Source organism: Leucopleurus acutus (genome assembly GCF_964270905.1).
Source record: "Leucopleurus acutus genome assembly, chromosome: 6".
NCBI lineage: Eukaryota > Metazoa > Chordata > Mammalia > Artiodactyla > Delphinidae > Leucopleurus > Leucopleurus acutus.
Window position 1 is genome coordinate 53,373,148 of NC_139149.1, and position 19,362 is coordinate 53,392,509.

A 19,362-nucleotide genomic window follows, 5' to 3' on the forward strand; every position below is an offset into this window, starting at 1 on the left:
AGACAAAACATCTCTTTATAACGACACCAAAACAGAAAAGAGGCTGAATTGCAGCACACAGTGACAACTTACTAAATTTCAGTTAAGAAATGGTTTATTGAGGAAAGAAAAAAACATTATGTCATGCAATCCTCCCCATGCTGATATTTTGTATCTCTTTTCTTAACCATATGAAAAGCAATAAAACAAATTGAAATTTTCATTCCTGGATAAGCAAAATGGAAAATGAACTGTTAGACAGGAGGGAAAATTTCAAGTTGAGATGTGAACCAAATGGCCATCTTCATCGCCTAAGACTCATGCAACTGATTAAACTCAAAGGCTGACTTTTAATAACGATTGTGAAAAACGTAAGAGATCAAATTTAATTAAAATTGCGTAAGAGAAAGTTTTTCTTGTTTTTCCTTCAAAAGATCAAAGTCAGCCCCGGTGTTTAACCCCACTCTCACCTGGAATGACTGAAATTGTTTTCAAAGCTCGGAGAACTCTGAATGTTCTCAACGCTGAGACATTGCCCAGGTCCACAAACTCTGTCACATATCTGTAATAGGGGAGTTTATACACAAACACGGTAACAACACACACACACAAACAAAGAACAACTCCCAAAATAGTTGGAGTTATGAGTGGCCTAATGCTTCACACCAATTACTTCTTACCTGGGATTACAGAAATAGTTTTCAAAGCTCTCAACACTCTGAAAGTTCGAAGAGCTGAAACATTGCCTAGATTTACAAATTCTGTTAAATACCTGTAGAATTAAATCAGAGTTATTCAGAATTTAGATAGAGTCTATGATACTTACCTGTGCCTTTAGTCAAGGTGTTTCCTACGCTTGGAACCTCTTATTTAAATTTACAGTTCTGCAAGTCTTTTGCTTCTATCATTACTAATTTAATTTGATTTGATTTGAGTCATTTGATGTGAGCAAAATACAAACGTATTATTAAAATGGTTTCATACACATAAATGCCTAACTAAACAATTAAATGCTTCAATTACTAAACTTCAATATTATGGTAATACAGATATTTAATATTCTATAAAATACCAGCAGCAAACCTAGACAACTGTATGCTAATTCAAAGAAGCCAGACACAAAAAGGTCATATATTGTATGATTCCATTCCTGTGAAATGTCTAGAATAGGCAAATCCACAGAGACAGAACACAGTTGAGTGGTTTCCAGGGACTGGCGGCGGGGGGAGAAGGGAATGGAAGTGACTGCTCTCTGGGGTGACGAAAATATTCTGGAATTAGAAAGTGATGATGGTTGCACAACTTTGTGAACATACTACAAAACACTGAATTTTATACTTTAAAAATGGTAAAGTTTATGGCACATAAATTTAAAGAAGGAGACCCCTGAGAAGATGCAGCCTTCTTTGACACAGTGTTGTCTTAGCAGGTGGTGGGTGGCACTACAGCAGTCTTATATGACCACAAAAAGCCAGCCTGAAGGACAGAGGTGGGGCAGGTGTGCGGGAATTGGAGACTAGAAATCCCAAGACCCTTCTGTATTGTCTAAATCCCTCCAATGAACACGTATTACTTTTACAATTCAAAGTGACAGAGGGAAAATACTGTATATAGGTTTGAGATTTAAAAAATAAAGAAATGTTTCTGACAAATATATTTAGGAAAAGAGCAGCAATATGAATAAATTAAAATTATATCTTAATGTGATACTTTTCCCTGGAAAATAAACTGTGGATGCCTATGTAATGCATACACAATGCATTGATGTTAGGTTTAGTATGCAGTGACAGCCCTTATAAAAAGATTTCTTTCTATATTTTAATATACTTATTAGCTTTTGAATAATATAGGTTAATTTAAAAAAAGAGCACCGTACTTATAATAAATGCCTGAGTTTTTTCTTATAGGTTTTACCAGATTTTAAATAAGAACTTGGAAAAAGTGTGACCCTAACTGGCACGACATATATTATCTATCCAAGTACTGAGCATGGAGGAAGACCATCTATCTTAATGATGTCACACACTTTTGAGTAGAAAATGCTCTATCTGAAAAAATATTAATTTTTTTTGATGACTAACTTCCATACAGTATCCTTTAAATGCAACCATTATATGCAGGAAAAGTCAAACCCCAAAAGTCTGTTCTTACTGGAATACTGTGCTGTCTGAGACTTTCATGAGTTTGGCATTTCAAAAAACTGAAAGTACTTACGCAAAAACAATGACAATAAAATCAAGCCAGTTCCAAGGGTCACGAAGGAAAGTGAATTCTCCTACACAGAAGCCTCTTGCAAGGATTTTTACAAGTGATTCAAAAGTATATATTCCAGTAAAAGTGTACCTAGGCACAAGAATCCATTGGGATATTAAGTGTGAAAAGAATACAATACCATGTGAATCTTTATAATTAATTTTTTCTGATCAACCAAAGGAAGGCATCTATTGGAGTATGGCTGTTGGTTTATGGACCCATTCTAACTATTAGAATAAACTACAGTAAAGGTCCTTCCAGAAAATCTTAAAATGTACATATCAGAAACACTCTCAGAAAGTAGAGGTATTTAAAAATTACTAAGAACACAGGTATTAGGTCTGCCTAGAAAATTCCTGCATTGTTCCTATCAGAAATATACCCAAGGACAAGATATATGTGGCATGTCTTAAGAACAAAGCAGGGCATCTGATAAGGTCTTTTTTCTAGAAAAGACTGTAGCACGTATTATTCTATTCTAATATTAGCAGGTTAATATTGTAGGGGAGAGAAAAATAATTGAAAGAAAAGCAACTATGTAACATGGGAAGATAAACACCACAATATTTATAGATGCAATAACTTCCTGGTATAAAAAGGAAAGGATAAAAATGACCATACTAAGACTATATTAAAATGTACTTAAACCCACTTACTCTACATTCTTGGTCCAATCTGGAGGGTTACTCATGGTCATAAATATGCAATTCGTCAGAATAGTGCACATGATAAGCATGCTGAATGCGGTAGCTCAGAATCAAGGAATATGATAAAAGACCACGGTAGGAACTTTGAGTATTTGATAAAGACATTTGTTGAAATGCTAACAATTTTTCCTTAGAAAAAAATTCTAAGCACGTCTATAGACTTAAAAAAAATCTCTTTGAACAAGGGAGTAATAGACAAAAGCAATTTTTCCTAAAATACTAAAATTGCCATTCTCCCAATCTACTCACAGATCTACACCAAATTATATTGAGATTGGTAAACCAGAGTCTTTTCAGGTACAAAAGGACTAAAATCTATATTTAAAAAAATAACAAAAAACTGCATTTTAAAGAACCATTGTAAGTAAGCATTTTAAAAAGGATATGAGTGTACTAAAATCTTAATAGATATTCTTCTGAGAGGACTGAAAGGAGAGAGGATGTACAAAGCAGGTGTGGCATTGAAACGGAAGATTGCTTTCCCTTTGTTCAAAACTATGAAAGTCTGCAGGAGTAAAAAGAAAACAGTATGAATCAAGACTCCAAAATTTCAATGTAGTAGATTAATCTGCAATTTACCTCTCCATGTGGTAGGGTCATATTAAAGAAACACTGCCATCAGACTCAAGCAATGTGGTTCCAATACCATTGATGCAGCTCTTCACGTCATGTTGGCCAATGAACTCCAAGTCCATTGTCCATTTCATCAGTAAAGTAAGAAGTGAGCCATTTATGAGCATGTATTATTTAGAGCTTTCAAAATACAGTTTTCACTTTTTCATATCCTTTCAACACCCAAATCAGTAACAATAACTTGTGGCCACTGTAAATATTTTAAAATACAACTTAGTTCTTTCATTACATTGCATTTTATGCAAACCAAATAGATACTAGCTATCCTTGATTTTTATCATATCACTGAGAGAATTTTAATACTTCTTGGCTATTGTCAGGTTTAGTAGCAAATGTACCAAAATATGAGTTTTCAAAAATATTTTCATAAATTTAAGGAATATTAGAGTTGAAAGAATCCTACTACTCAGTATGATTTTCCTATTTTAGATGTTAATACCAATAACAGCTAAAATAAAAGAACATAAATTAAAGGACTTGCTTGCTACTATCCATGGCAATTTTTTGAAATAATACGAATAGAACCAAACATTTAAGAAATATGTTATGTAACCATTGCATAATGAGTGACAGTTTCCATGTCTTTGGTATTTAGTTGAAAAATTTGAAACCCAAACAAACAAACAGCAATAACAACAAAACATTAAAACAACCAAAGGAGTTGGCTTGGAAATCAGAAAGACCAAGTTCAAATCCTTGTCTTATTTTTCTGTGGTTGGCAAACAAATTCCTTGTGTCATCTAGAAGACACTAATTTGGTCTTTTTGTTGTTGATTCTGAATTTTATATAAGTTTATAAGGGAGCTTCTGGTAATAAATTTTTTTCACCAAATTGGAGATGTAACTTCGGGTAATCTTGCTTTTGTATATGGCACAGGCCCCAAGAAAACAGACAGAATCTATTATTTTCAGATGCCCTTTTATATTCCTGGTCCCTTTTACTATACCAGTTATGTATAGTAAATTAAACATAATTTAACATAAAGTTCACTTTTACATTGAAAATTAGTTTTAAAATTAATATCTCACCTTTGAGTACAACTATTGTCTTCTTAAATCTCAATACACTGTGCTTTTAAAAATTCGTTCAGCCATTATATTCTACAATTGTGCAGTGAGCAACTATGGCATAAGAGGCAATGAAAGGGATTTGAACATAAATGAGGCATGAGTTTTGCATTCAAGGAGCTTCCTAGAAAAGTGATAAGAACACAATAACTCTAATACAAGGCAAGATGTGACAGGCAGCATACAGAGAAATACAAATGGCAGAGCATGAGAGTAAAGAGGGGGCGTGGTCACATGTCTGTCAGAATAATCAGGGGACTTCATGAACCAGAGGTCATCTGAGCTAATGTGAAAATCATATTACTGCCTCAACTTGGCAAGATCAAGTTACCTTGTACTTGATATTAAAAAAAAAAGAACTGGTTTACTATTTTTAAATTCAGATTCCCAATTTTCATTTTCATTAAAAACTTCTTTAGGATTGTCTAGGTTTATAAACAACCAGGAGTTAATTACAGGTGGGAAAAATAGATATGCCTATGAAATTTTGGGTAGCAGAATGAGTCTCGTTAGCAAAGTCTAAAATCCTACTAGGAAATGCATAGATGTCAAGGTCTGAATAAATTTTTTTTAATATTGCTCACTTATTTAATAATTTATTGAACATAAAATTAGAGAATTAAGGTACTTAAAGAGTATAAGCGTTGGAGTTGGACAGATAGGATTCTAAATACCTGATCTACCATTTCACAACTTGAGAGCTAGCACTTCACGTCTGTGAAGCTTTTAAGTTCTGGTGTATTGTAAATTCTTAGTAAATGGTAGGAACAGCTGCTGATATTTTGGGCAACATATAAGGCACCAATGATATGAAGATAATAAGACATTGTACCTGTCCTCTTAATACCCACAGCAGAGGGTGATTGGTAATTTATTCTTTCTTAAAGACACAAACTTTCATCTATAATAAAGGCACTGCATAAAACTATTCAAAAGCACTTACTATATTCATCACACATGAAAATGAAGCCCTAACTTCTATCATTAGTTTATTAAGTGTCCTTTTTTTTAACAAAGCATTGATAATTACACTCAAATATAAGTTAAAATCTGAACCCAGGTCAAATCAGGAGTCATTTAGATTTTTAATCCAAGCAGTGATTATAATGTAGCAGAAATAAAGTTCTTGTCAATGAGTGTGAATAACCCGAAACATTAAGGAATCAATCCACACAGAAGTCAATCCTGAAGTTGCAAGTGGAAGTCAAAACTACTTTAATCAAGAATGATTGAAGGGTTAGGACATGGCACAAAAAGCTGATCATTTAAAGCTCGAAACCAAAAAATTAAAATAAAAAGACTCGGTAATCCCTGTGGGTATTTATTCATCTGTTAATAGAGGACTGTGAAAAATAGATCACTTCGTTTGACCTAGCTCTACCCAAGTACACTGATGCAGATGTGCATTAGGCTTTTAATGTGGTTGGCATCATATTTGAAAGGAGCTGGGGCCAAGGCGCGGGATTGGAGTCCCACCCCTAAATATTCTCCATTAAAGTTGTCTACCACATACCCAAAATGATTCCAATAGTTAATCCTCCATCCAAATACAAACATTTTCTCCTTACCTCTCAAGTCACTTTAAGCCAATATTAGTTTCTCTCTGAATTGGGATTTATTTCAGAAAGATTCCTTTCCTCCTGCAGGGGTTCCTGGTTAAGTAACAACCAGGCCCCCTTGAGAAATGGGAAATGCAGGAGGTATCCATGAAGAGCCAGGCATTTTTCAGGATGAAGTAGTAAGTAAAATGAGAAAGTACTTTTTATATTGTACTTATTATATTATAAGAAAGTACTTTTTATATTTATATTACCCATTCATTCTTCCATTCATTTTTGTAAAGCTGTGAGCATGGTGATTGCTATACAACAGAAATTAAACTAAGAGATGTTATACAACAGAATATTTCAGTAGGGAGTCAAATCAACTTGAACTAAAAAATTTGTGACAAAACTTACTAGCATGTAGCATTTTGTAAGTTACTTATTTTCTCCAGGTCCTTTGTTACTTCCTGTCTTATCAAGTTATAGTAAATATGTGTGTTAATTTGTATAAAAAGTCTAGTGCCTGACGCAGAGATCCTGAATACATGTTAACATTCTTCCTTCCTGTGTCAGAATACTGATTGGTTAATTGGAATGCTGGGTAGTATCTCAAAGCCTTCTCAGGTATTCTGTTTTCTCCTTCTGTGCTGTCAGCTTGCTGAGATGCTGGCTTTAATGTGAAGCAAAATATTACATATTGCTATTCATAGCAACTATGCCAAAGAAGATGTGTTTCTACCATCAAAATTAACTTCATCACATTTTCTATTTCTTAAGACATTTCAGTGCCCTTTATTTTATTTGCTAGATGTGTTATCAATAAATAATCTCTTTTATTTACATCTTAAGTCAAAACAGTTTTTTTTAATGGACTTTATCCTGCCTTTCTTGACCTCTTAAAGATAACTCTGCAGTTGCCATGCAGTAAAGCATTGTTGGAGAAAGTTATGGAACCTGCTGATCTAATCCTTTACTGTCTCCTCTTTGTCAAGTTCAATCTGGTTGTATCTGCTACTGTCTCAGAAATGACTGTAATCCCCTTCTCATTTTCTTGGTAGAATAACCTTTGTAGCAGTGTTTCAAACTCTCCCCTTAATGTAATCAACACCTTCTCAGATCTGCTGCTCTCAAGATTGACTCTCAAAGGACAATTTCCACTCCTGTAGTATGGAAAATATTGATATGATTTAACATGCATCTCCTCAGATGTGCCTACCTTTACTTCAACATATCAGGACTCAAATTCATCCTCCTATTTGCCCTTCAGGGCTCACACAGTAAGGCTTCACTCCATTTTTCTAATGCAAATACAAGCTGACCTGTGGTTTATCCCTTGTCTGTTAACATCAGCAACTAGCTACTTACTCGACCCTCTGTATTTTTCTCTGAGAATAATTTTTCTCCACTTTCAAACGTGCTATTTATACCCTACATTGAAAAGGTTTTCAATTTATTCATTGCCTCAAGTGACCATCTTTCTGGTGGAAATTTCTCAAATTTTTCAGCTTGCATCGACTGCCACCCACTTCCTCTTTTTACTTGCTATCCACCACTATCTTGCTTTTATTTCCATCACCTAACACAAACTGCTTCCAAAAAGTTACCAACTCATCCTCCTTGTTCATTCCAATAGCCTTTCTCCAGCCTCAACTTTCTGGATAATTTTATGAGATACTCTCTTCCCTTTTTTTTTTTTTTTGAATAATGGAAAACTTTCTGATTTATAATGTCTTGCCTCTCTGACCATCTCAGACTCTTTATCTCCAACCCCCTAAATGAGTGGCTCTCTAAATCCCATTATTAGTTGAGTGATTTTATATATTCCCATGGATTCACCTGTCACCTCCGTGCAAATGCATTCTGGACATATCCCCAGGTCTTACTTCTCAAACTGACAATTATTTTGTTCCTACCAGGATGCACTTAGGTTATGTCCCAAAAGGCAGAACATTATACTGAACGCTATTAAATTAAAAAAAATCGAAATAGTATGCCAGTGACAGAACCAGTTTTGATGAAAAATTAGTAAAAGTACATATTCTCAAAGAGCCTACATATGTATTTAACTAAACATTTTTGTCATGATGTGGCTTTTCACTAAATTCCACTTAATCTCAATTTAAAATATCTTTCTGTACAAAAGAGGTAAACAGAGACCACGCCATTGCAGGCACAATAAACTCACTTTTTTGTCTGCATAGTAAGGGTCCAGGTCCTCCAGGGGCTCCGAAACCATGCCCTGAGGGATGTCCCCATAGATGAAGGGCAGCTGTTTGCCGGCTTCCAAGTCACTGCTTGGCTTTGGCCCTTCTTCGTCATCGTCTTTCTTTTCTTCTTTGGGTTCCTTTGTTTTTCCTTCAGCAATACGTTGTTCAATGAGGGCAAGAGACTGTTTTGTGAAGTAGACAAAGCTCTGAGGTCCTGGGGGAGGCAACATTGCCATCTTTTCATCCTGTATATTTTATTTCCCCTTCAGCTCCTTACATAAGAGGCCTAAGTAGAAACAAACAAAGCCTTAAGTGGTTGCCAGCCAGGGACGGCACTTGAAAAAAATAATAATAGTAATAGTAATAATAAAACAGATTTTGGTTTCAACTACAAGAAGCACTGTGTTCACAGAATTATCATCATGTTGAATGAGCACTTATTAAGTGACTACTACGTACATGACTTATTTTCCATGCTCTCTAATGATCTTTATTTAAGAATTTGAACTTAACACTTCACAGATCTTAAAGTGATAACTTAATGAAAAATATGTTTAATTCCCTTTATTTTTCATCTGTATTTACTCTTAGTGCAATTCAATTCAACTTTCCTTGTTTAAAAATCTTTATGACAGTGCTTCTGATAGCACCACTCTGCAGGTTCCCTTCTTGCCTCTCTCATCACCTGATCCTCTTCTGTCTGACATCTCATAATATACTCACACCCTCTGCTTCTCTTTCTTGAGGAAACTCATCTCTGTGAAGTGAGGTGGTGGAAGATTGTTTTACTCTATTTTACACACTTAGGTTTTCTTACAATAAATACATATACCTTTATGAATCAGAAAAAAATATATTTCCATTTTGAATTAAAAACAATTTAGGCAAATGTTTCAGAAGAACAAAGAAGATAAAAGGAATTTGGAAAAGGTTTGGGATAGATTCCATTTAAAAAGTGAAAACACTATAATAGGCATTCAAATTATGACTCCCCTAATTAACTTACATGTGTATACAAAACATTACAAGAACTACAGGAAAGAAAAATACAAAATAAAAAATGCAAACTTCTATATATTATTATTTTGGAATGTTCTAAATAAAAGAGCATAAAAAATAACTGTTCCTATTTTAAAAATAACAGACTTATTATTTCAATGAGTCAAGGTAACTTCATAATTCCTCCACTGGAAAATAAAAATGAGTCCTTCTGCATTAGGATTGCCTGAGAGTTGGGACACACCAACTTCTAGTATGTCAACGCACTGTGAACAACTTGAAAGGTTGTATATTAAGTGATATCATGACACACAGAGGGAGGATAAGCTAAGAGAAGCCACGGTCTGTTCTTTTATTTTCCAATGTGAAACATAAAAATTAAGCAAATCACAATAGTGACAACACAGGTTATATAGATTCAGAAAAAGTAGTGAAAAGAAGCTGAAACTAATTATTCTTTTACAGATTTCTCCTATTCCCATGTCAAACAAAATTTACTTCAATTATGTTCAGAGCAAAATGGATGACTTTTCCCCTTAGTTATTTGGGTATGGTATAAGAATAACCCTTATCAGAAATCTATGTATTTTTTTAAGGTGGAAAACAACAGAAAATCATTTTGCAATGTAAGATTATAGAAAGGCTTATAATGCAAATTTAGCTTTTCTGAAAAATGCATTTTTATGTTTTTATCACATAAATGAGTCTGGTTTTTGCCATGGTATGTATCAATGTATTTCTTTTTAAATCTGCTAACCCATATTCATTTAAAATGTTTTTTACCAAATAGTTAATCTGGGCATGTTCCTATATCAGATATTTAAAGCTGTGAGAGTAAGGAGAAAACACAGTTTTTGTCATTAAGGACCTTACATTCTAAAAAGGAATACCAATCATACCAAATCGTACAGCAAAGACAAGCCTGGTTTGGCCATACTACAGGAGAATACAATCAGCTTAAATAACTCACAGGCTTCTTTTATACCCTGATGTAGACACGGAGAAAGAGACATAGGCATGTGCCAGGAGAGAGGGTACCATAGGTAATAGGAAGTGGCGAGTTCCTGCGATTTAAGTACAAAATTTCAAACATTACTGACATAAATTCCAGGACTCTTTTAGGAGCCTCTCCAAACATGGAGAACTCAAAACATCTTATAAATAGTAGATATATAGCAATAGTTCATGGGAGAAAATTTGCTGAAAGCCATGCAATGGCATATTTGGAAATAAGAACACATCTCTACCTACGGGTTCAGAATTATGGAATTTTATAATTATGAAAAAGAGCAAAGTCAGTCCATTCTGCTGGCCACAAGCAGCTAAAATTGTTGCTTTTGAACAAAATTCATATAGTTAATTGACTATGTGTCTGCTGGTTTGCCCTGGGTTTTAAAGTATTTGACTAAGATTATTTATTCTGTTATTTCTATAAATTCAAACCAGTAAGAAGAGGTATATATTTTGATGGAAATGAAAGTTGAGAAGAATTTCGAAGAATGTAGTGAAAAATAAGGGACACTGCATGTGCACATTCAAAAGCAGGATAGAGTGACTCATGAAAGAATGAATCATGACTCAGCATTCCACTACTAGGTAAGTACTCAATAGAATTGAAAACATGTCCCCGCCAAACTTGTACCTGAATGTTCATAGCAGCATTATTCTTAATAGCCAAAAAGTGGAAACAATCCAAATGTCTGTCGACTGACAAAATGGGGCGTATCCACACAACGGAATACGACAATAAAAATAAATAAAATACAGATACATATTACAACATGGATGAACTCTGAAAACCCCGTGAAGGTGGCCAGACCCAAAAGGTCACATACTGGATGATTCCATCTGTATGAAATGCCCAAAACAGGCATACCCTCAGAGACAAAAAGTACATTGCTATTGCCAGAGGCTGGGGGGAGGGGGTAGTGAGGAGAGACCATTAATGGTTATGGGGCTAATGGTTAATAGGAATGAAGTTTCTTGGGGAGGTGATAAAAAGTTCTAAAATTAGATAATGGCAATGATTGCACAACTCTGTGAATATGCTATAAACTACTGACTTTACACTTTAAAGGATGATTTTTATGGTATGTGAGCTACACCTCAATAAAATTATTATAAATGCTTTCTAAAAAAATTGAATCATGAAATCTGTGAAAATTGCCCTGAGCTGAGAAGAGAGGTTTAGGAAAATGGAAACAAATGCACATACTCAACACCATTCACTGTGTAAGTCTCTGTAGTCTCAGTATAAACATGGGATTGCTCTTGGTGTAAGATTAATTCAGGAGAAGCTAAGGTTTAGTTCTAGCCCTTGAAGGCCAAGCCTGGTACAGGTTTTAAAACTGTGGTCACAAATCAATCTGAGAAGCAAGGCGGTGAGTGTAGTTGCCACTTGGGCTTAGGAGATTCCTCAACACTTTTGGAAATCACAAAGGCGAGGAGGGGTTACTTGTGTCAACTGACTTTCAGTGTACACATACATGGTCTCCTGCGGGAAGAGATGGCTGAAGAACTGGTATTTTTGTACATCTTACATTCAAATGAAGGTGTCACCTCTTTCAAGAGTTATTTGACAGAAATCCAGGTAAGTAGATGTCATGAACTCAGATGTCCAGTCACCAGCTCCACTCTTTCAATATTCTTATCCTCTTTTTCCCTCTTTTTCTTCTCCTTGCTCATGCACATTCTCAATATACAGTTTCTGAGTAACTATAGTATATGGAAATAGCAGGGATGGTGGGTGATTCAAGTCAGTGGTACCACTGGGACATATTTTCCTCAGGCTAAATTGAAGGAAGACACTAAGCACCTGCTTAACATCAGGGCCTTGAAAAGTTAAGTTGAAGAGACTCCAGTCAGATTCCATAATCATCCTCTAGTTTGGAAGGTAGAGGGGAGATCACTGCCTCCTGTCGGGATGATGAGAAAAAATAATGTGTACCAAATTTTGAGGGTAATTTTGCAATATCTATCAAAAGCCTCAAATATGTTGATTCATTTTTATGGCCAAATAACCTCCCTTCTAGGAATGTAACCAAAAGCAATAATCTCAGATGTCCTCAAACATTTATGAAGATGTTTACTGCAATGTTTTTATGATAATTGAAAAATTGTACTCAATACAAAAGTCTAACAGTCAGGGTTTCATTAAATGAAAATAAACATACAATGAAAAACTGAGTGGCATTTCAAGAGTGCTTTTAAAGACTATTTAATAAATTTTTAAAATCTTATAAAGGATAATTAATAGAATACAGGGTACATGTACACATATATTTATATTCATCTTAATTTTTAAAAATGTATAGAAAGGAACTCTGAAATTAAATACACTATATATTTAATGAAGGTCATTCCTAGCTGAGGGCTTATGAGTTATTTTTATTAATTTATTTATACTTATTTTTCAAATTTTAACAATAAAAATGTCATGCTTTTTTATCCAAAAAAAGGTACTTTAAAAAGAAGCACTTAAATTTATTTGACCAGATTTAATATATTTAATGAAATCAGCCTCTGTTTATTCTTTCCATGTTTAGTTTACAATTCTGAAAATTACCATGTTTCCACTTATTAATATCACTATGACTGCATCTTCTTCAGAGTAAGATCACAATATTGCACATGAAGACAATATTTTTGTGTTCTCATGACTACTTTGCCGACCTACCATTAATCTCATAATAGAAGATACTTAACTTCTGAAAATAAAAACTGAAGGTATTATCCTTGTATCTAGGATTTCTTACATTTATAATAGGTATGAAAATATTTATTCTGAACTCTTATTTTCTAGCTATTATCTATGTATGTATGCATTTCTCTCTCTCTCTCTCTCTCTGTCTGTCTATCATCTACCTATTTTTATCTCATACATCTTTTCCAGTCAAAGCAATGTCAGCTTCCAGTTCATGACAATGGTCTTGACCCATGTGTTTACCACCCCTTGGCTTCCAAATTCCCACTGCACTGAAAACAAAGATGCACAGTAGAGAACAGTTTCATGACATCATTGAACACCAAAAAAGACACTAAACAGCTTTCACAAATCTGAAGAAGAGATAGCAGATGGGGTTACCCCAGTGAAGAGATCAGAGCAGAAGGCACAGCCTAAAACACTCATCTGAGAATGTCAGAACAGAGAAAGAAACACTTCTTCCCAGCACAGAAGTCACAGAGTTGGCACACAGGGCAAGTATGTCAGAAAACAAGCTGACTAGCCCAGGGATTGTCGATTTAACAACTTGCAGGTCACATTTCCCACTACTCCCTCTATATTCAAGTATAAAGCAGCAGAATTTATCCCCAGGCTAAAACCAAAAAGTTAATCTCTGAATTAACTGAGATAAGACCCCTAGGGTGTCCATTTCCATTTTAGCTGAAAGCAGAGTGGAGACTGGGGAAAGGTGGACTCTTCTTGCCCATACATCCTAAAAGGAAGCCAGCCTATCAACACACCAGACACACACAGAGAGCTTGCCGTCATCCCTCTCTTTCAAGGGAGTATTTGTTTGGAAAACAGGCCTACATAAAGGCAGGAGAAATCCTGACCAACAACAGCAAGCCTTTCATTTATAACTGTTAATAGATAATTAAGGATAAATTGGTAATCAAAGACTACCAAACATGAAACTGAAGGACTAAGACGAACAGACCAAACTCCTAACTCTAGAAGAAAGGAAAAAGCAAACATAGGGGCATATTAAGAGTTTAAAATTAGTATTCCCAGAGAAACCTGAGAGGATAGAGAATCTATTACAGAAAAGAATAGGCTACAAAAAAAGAAAAAAAAGAGGTATCAAAACAAAAATTCCTAATAATTAGAGGCATGATGGTCAAAATAAAAATTTCAATAGAATGTTTGCTGAAAAGAACTAGAAGTCAGAATTTTAGTTACCTTTCAAGGGTAGTTTACCAGGAAGGGGCATAAGTGAGCATTCTAAGGTGTGGAAATGGATCTGTGTGATGGTCACATGGGTACGAACATATGTAAAAATTAATGGAGTTCTATACTTTGGATTTGTGTCAAAAAATTCTCCTAAAAAGTAGTGCAAAAGAGCAAAGCAAAGCTCAAAATAAAGTTCAGGAGATATAGAATAATCCAGGGAGTCCCAACATCAGTCTCATTTGAGCTTCCAAAAGAGGGAGCAGCAAACGGAAAAGAGAAAATAATAATTTTAAAAAGATAGAAGAAAATTAATCAAGAGTCATCAGGCTGAAAATACAAAAGAGGTTCAATTAAAAAGGTCGATTCTAGTGAAAATTTAGAATTCCAATAAGAAAGACAAGATTTTGAAAAAAATCCATATATTAGATCCATTGTTTTGTTCTCTTTAGGGTAAATTGGAGACAATCTGAAATTTATTTTATTAATATCTTCCTTTCAAGGGACCAATGTGTCACACTGCAAACTCCCACAGGATAAGGAATGTCTCTTCTACTTTCTTTGCTTAGATGAATACAGAAAGCTTTATTAGGTGACACCTATGGTTGGCTTGCTGAATGTATGATTTCCAATGGTATCAATTTTCACTGAATCTCACACCAATTCTTCCATAACTAGGTATGGATACTGGCATCATGTTAAACAATATCAAGAACCCATATTATAAAATTAATGAGTCTTATTCCCTACTATTTTCTTAAATACTACTATTTTAAAAGCTCTTTTCACTTAGGTAACAGTAAAAAGGTGGCGCAGTGGTTAAGAGTCCGCCTGCCAATGCAAGGGATCTGGGTTCGATCCCTGGTCCAGGAAGATCCCACATGCTGCAGAGCAGCTAAGCCCTGAAGCCACAACTACTGAGCCTGCACTCTAGAGCCCACGCACCACAACTACTGAGCCCGCGTGCCACAACTACTGAAGCCCGCACGCCTATAGCCCGTGCTCCACAACAAGAGAAGCCACCGCAATGAGAAGCCCACGTGCCACAACGAAGAGTAGCCCCCTCTCGCTGCAACTAGAGACAGCCCGCACACAGCAACAAAGACCCAATGCAGCCAAAAAAAAAAAAAAAAAAAAGGCAGCTAAGTGTCATTTTTCCCTATTGCTGCCAAAAAATGTATGTCAGAATGAAGGTATACTCTGTTTTGGTTCCCAACCTGGGTGTATAAAAGAATCATCTGCATAGCTTAAAAACTACAGCTGCCAGGGCTTACCCAAGTAATGCTGAAATAAAATTTTTGAGGGAGGATTTAAGTTTATCTACTTTAAAAAAGCATAAAATATTGATGTGATTCCCCTTTTAAGAACCACTTTTAAAGCAACAAATGCACTAAATCAAAAACAGCAGATGAATACATATAAATTAATGACCAGGTTTTATTATTCAATAAGATAAATCAAACGCAATTAAAAGCACACAAAAGTTTCTGGATTTTGTTTTATTTGAAGAGTATGCAGTAGGAATGTAAAATATGACAGTTTAAAGTCTCCATTTTAAAATTGAAAATATAAACATAAATTCCATTCAATAAAAACAACACATTTTTTGAACTCTGAATCTATATTATGCTCAGTTAAAGAAAGAAGATTTGGAATGAGGGGAAAAAAGGAGGAAATGAAAAAGGTTGAACGAGAGAAGGAAGATGATAAACAAACAGGAAAGGAGAGTGTAATAGGGTAAAAGGGAGAGAGACTAACAAAAATACCCTTGGTCCCTTAGCTCCCTTCCGGCTACAAAGTCCAAGACAACAAAAAAACAAAGCAAGTTCTTCACCATATTAATTTTTATTTTTAATTCTCAACATTTTAAGCATCATTCATGTCCTATTACTTCATCTCTATTAAGACAGGAACCCCAAATATCAAATTATTGTGTTGTACACCTGAAATTAATATAATGTTATATGTCAATTATTCCTCAATTTAAAAAAAGCTGATCTTTCAACTTTTAGGAATAAATGACAGCGCTGCAAAAAAAGAAGACAAAGATATTAAAAGAAACATTTTTATCAGCTTACGAACTAAAGGTATGTATTAATTTATGAATGCTAAATATTTAGCAATGTACACACTTCAAAAATTTTTTCATTTTACATAAGTTTCTCCAGTTTCTCTTCAAATTTGAGTTTCTGCAAGACATTGAAAATATGGCTCAATTTCCAAAAATGTAAAATGGACAAAATCCTTCATAATATATACCATGAAGTGCACTTGTATTCAATACAGAAAAACTCAAACTGGTTTCAGTAGCTCACAGATCAGTCATCATCTTGACCTTTCCCATCACAATCCATGTTCCACATTTTATACCTATTGACCCTTTACAGATGACTTAATTTCTCTGAGCCTCAGTTTCCTAGTTTGAAAATGGCGTTAATAATCACTGCCTCCAAGAGTGGTTAGGGTTGGCATGGTTAAGTGTATATAAAGTGTTTAGGAGAATTTTACACATAGTAACCATATATGGTGCCGTTAATACTATTAACTTGTCTCATGTTTCCATTTGAATTCCTTGCTTTGGTCATTTACATCATACATTTGTAATTAAGATCTACTAATTACAATAAACTTGAGGATATTTCAATTTATAGAAATTTATTAGCCTTTTAAACAAGAAACATAGTTCACATATATGTATAACACAAGCAGAGATTTGATTTAGAGACATGATTCAAGTGCAAGTTCAGGAGCCAGAAATCCTAGAGTTTGAATCCTGGGTTTACTAGTTACTAGTTATGTGATCTTGTATATCCAAGTTATGCAACCTATCTGAGCCTAAAAGACACTGAAGCATTTACAACAGAACCAGTTACTTTGTAAAACATAACGTTAAACACTACAAATATCCCCAGAATGAATCTTCATTGCTCAGAGATTTAGACGGCTGCTGAGTTTCCTTTGTCTAAGTAAATTCCCATTATTTTGCCTTTGCTGCCTTGAACTTTATATCAACATTTGTGAGATAATTTTTTATTTAGATGAAATTATGTGGTTCAAGAGCTATCATTAAGATGTTTTTTTCTTTTTTTTAATTGAAGTGGTATTTCTGTACAGGCTCAAAAGGAAGTGAATTCTACCACTTGGTTCATCTTCTGAGAAGCATTTAAGTATCATTAATGGAGTCTCTGAACAGAGTACAGGAATGATCCTTTCCTTCAAGCAAAGAAATATCAGTCTCTAGAAAGTTTTAGGGACGCTGGGTACCTTCTATGGCTCTGAACATACTGTTCCAAAAACTGTATTCTTGTAGTCCTGTATCAGCAGCAGCCATGACAAAGCTGCTTTGGGGGATTCCTTTAGTCCTCAGGGTCCTATGAAGCCCCTCACATAGGGATAATCTCTGAGAGTGAGATGGGTGTGGGTTCCCCTAGATGTTTACAGTCCAAACTGGGAATCTCCCAGAAATCAATGAAGTGAACCCCAACACCAGTTTTTACTTAAATGTGGAAAAGGGGAAAAATGTGGTCTGTGTCCATTATCTTACGCTGGTAAAGGTCTCAGTGGCCTCTGTTACCTTAGCCCCATGGCAGGTGCCTAATACTGGAACTCTAAATGGCAGTTCCCAATTGATTTATTAATGCCAGAGTGTCGACTCTATTGTGGTTCATGTAGGATATGTGTATGTCATGTCCAAATAATTTTGTAACAAGAAATGGGCTTTTGTAATGATTATCAGCATACTTTGTCTTACCCATGTAATATATATTTAAAAATAGAATTATTCTCTTAAAATATTTCCTATGGAATACTTTAGCAGTTAGTTTCATTTGACAAGTTTCAACATTTCTTGTAGAGATCAGGTAATATTTGAATTTCTTATTTCTTTGTGATTGGACAATTAAAGATATGATATTTCCTCATTTCAAGGAACAGGAGAATAATTACATGTTCATAATTCTATAATAAACTCAGGCTCTGTTTTATATTACATCACTGAGTCTCTTACCTGTAGCTTACTTAAATTTATATAAAATTAAAATAGATCCAATAAACCATTTTGAAGATCTGCCAAAATCTGAATCAACTTTGGTCAAATCTAAATTATTTCAGACAGTGGGCAAATGTAAAAATAAGTAAAATAGGATGTTATATTGATCTCACTGTTGTCAAATGAAAAATTGCTTTGAAAATGTCACTTGTCTGGAAACAGATAGTGATATTTTCTCACAGGTAAAATTTTAGCTGGAGTACCATTCATATTTTTTTTTTTTTTTTTTTTTTTTTTTTTGCGGTACGCGGGCCTCTCACTGCGGCGGCCCCTCCCGCTGCCGAGCACAGGCCCTGGACGCGCAGGCTCAGCGGCCATGGCTCACGGGCCCAGCCGCTCCGCGGCATGTGGGATCCTCCCGGACCGGGGCACGAACCTGTATCCCCTGCATCGGCAGGCGGACCCCCAACCACCGCGCCACCAGGGAAGCCCTCGAGTACCATTCACTTTTAAAGCCTTCTCAAGGCACCATGGAGTCCATACACAAGCATTTTAAAGGGCAATTTAAAATAAATCATACCTCACATCAACAGTGATAACTCATGTTGATGATATGTTCTCTTGATATATGATGAGAATGGTGCTTTACTTGTATAGTCGTCCTCCCCAAAATTCAAAACTCTGATCCTAATCATGAGAAAAACATCAGAAAACCCCAAGTCAGGGACATTCTACAAAATACCTGACCAGTACTCCTTCAAATCATCAGTTATCAAAAACAAGGCAAGTCTGAGCAACTCTGACAGCCTATAGATGTCTAAGGAGACATGATGGCTAAATGTAATCCTGGTATCCTGGGCAGGATCTTGGATGAGAAAAAAAGACAGTGGGGAAAACCTAGGGCAATCTGAGTAAAGTATTATTACTTAATAATAATAATGTATCATTATGGTTTCATTAATTGCAAGATATATACCATAAAAATGTAAATTGTTATTAATAGGGGAAACTGGGTATGGAGTACATGGGAACTCTGTACTACCTGCATAATTTTTCATAAACCTAAAACAATTCCAAGATAAAAAGTTCATTT

The 19,362-nt window shown here is 35.0% G+C and overlaps 1 protein-coding gene across 4 annotated transcripts in view; it reads right to left on the minus strand.

Annotated features, from left to right (window-relative positions):
* SCN9A (sodium voltage-gated channel alpha subunit 9) overlaps positions 1-8,635 on the minus strand; it is a gene marked incomplete at both ends in the record, with an annotated part of 83,186 nt that extends 74,551 nt beyond the window's left edge. For 2 of the 4 annotated variants that reach the window (XM_082841360.1, XM_082841358.1), the window contains 5 exons: positions 660-751; positions 2,194-2,322; positions 2,889-2,982; positions 3,324-3,444; positions 8,370-8,627. In XM_082841360.1, coding sequence (XP_082697486.1) covers positions 660-751; positions 2,194-2,322; positions 2,889-2,982; positions 3,324-3,444; positions 8,370-8,627 — 694 coding nt within the window. Of the gene's footprint in view, positions 1-449; positions 542-659; positions 752-2,193; positions 2,323-2,888; positions 2,983-3,323; positions 3,445-8,369 lie in introns of all 4 variants that reach the window. The other 2 variants (XM_082841359.1, XM_082841361.1) reach the window with 2 other exon arrangements.
* Between the last annotated feature and the right edge of the window lie 10,727 nt (positions 8,636-19,362).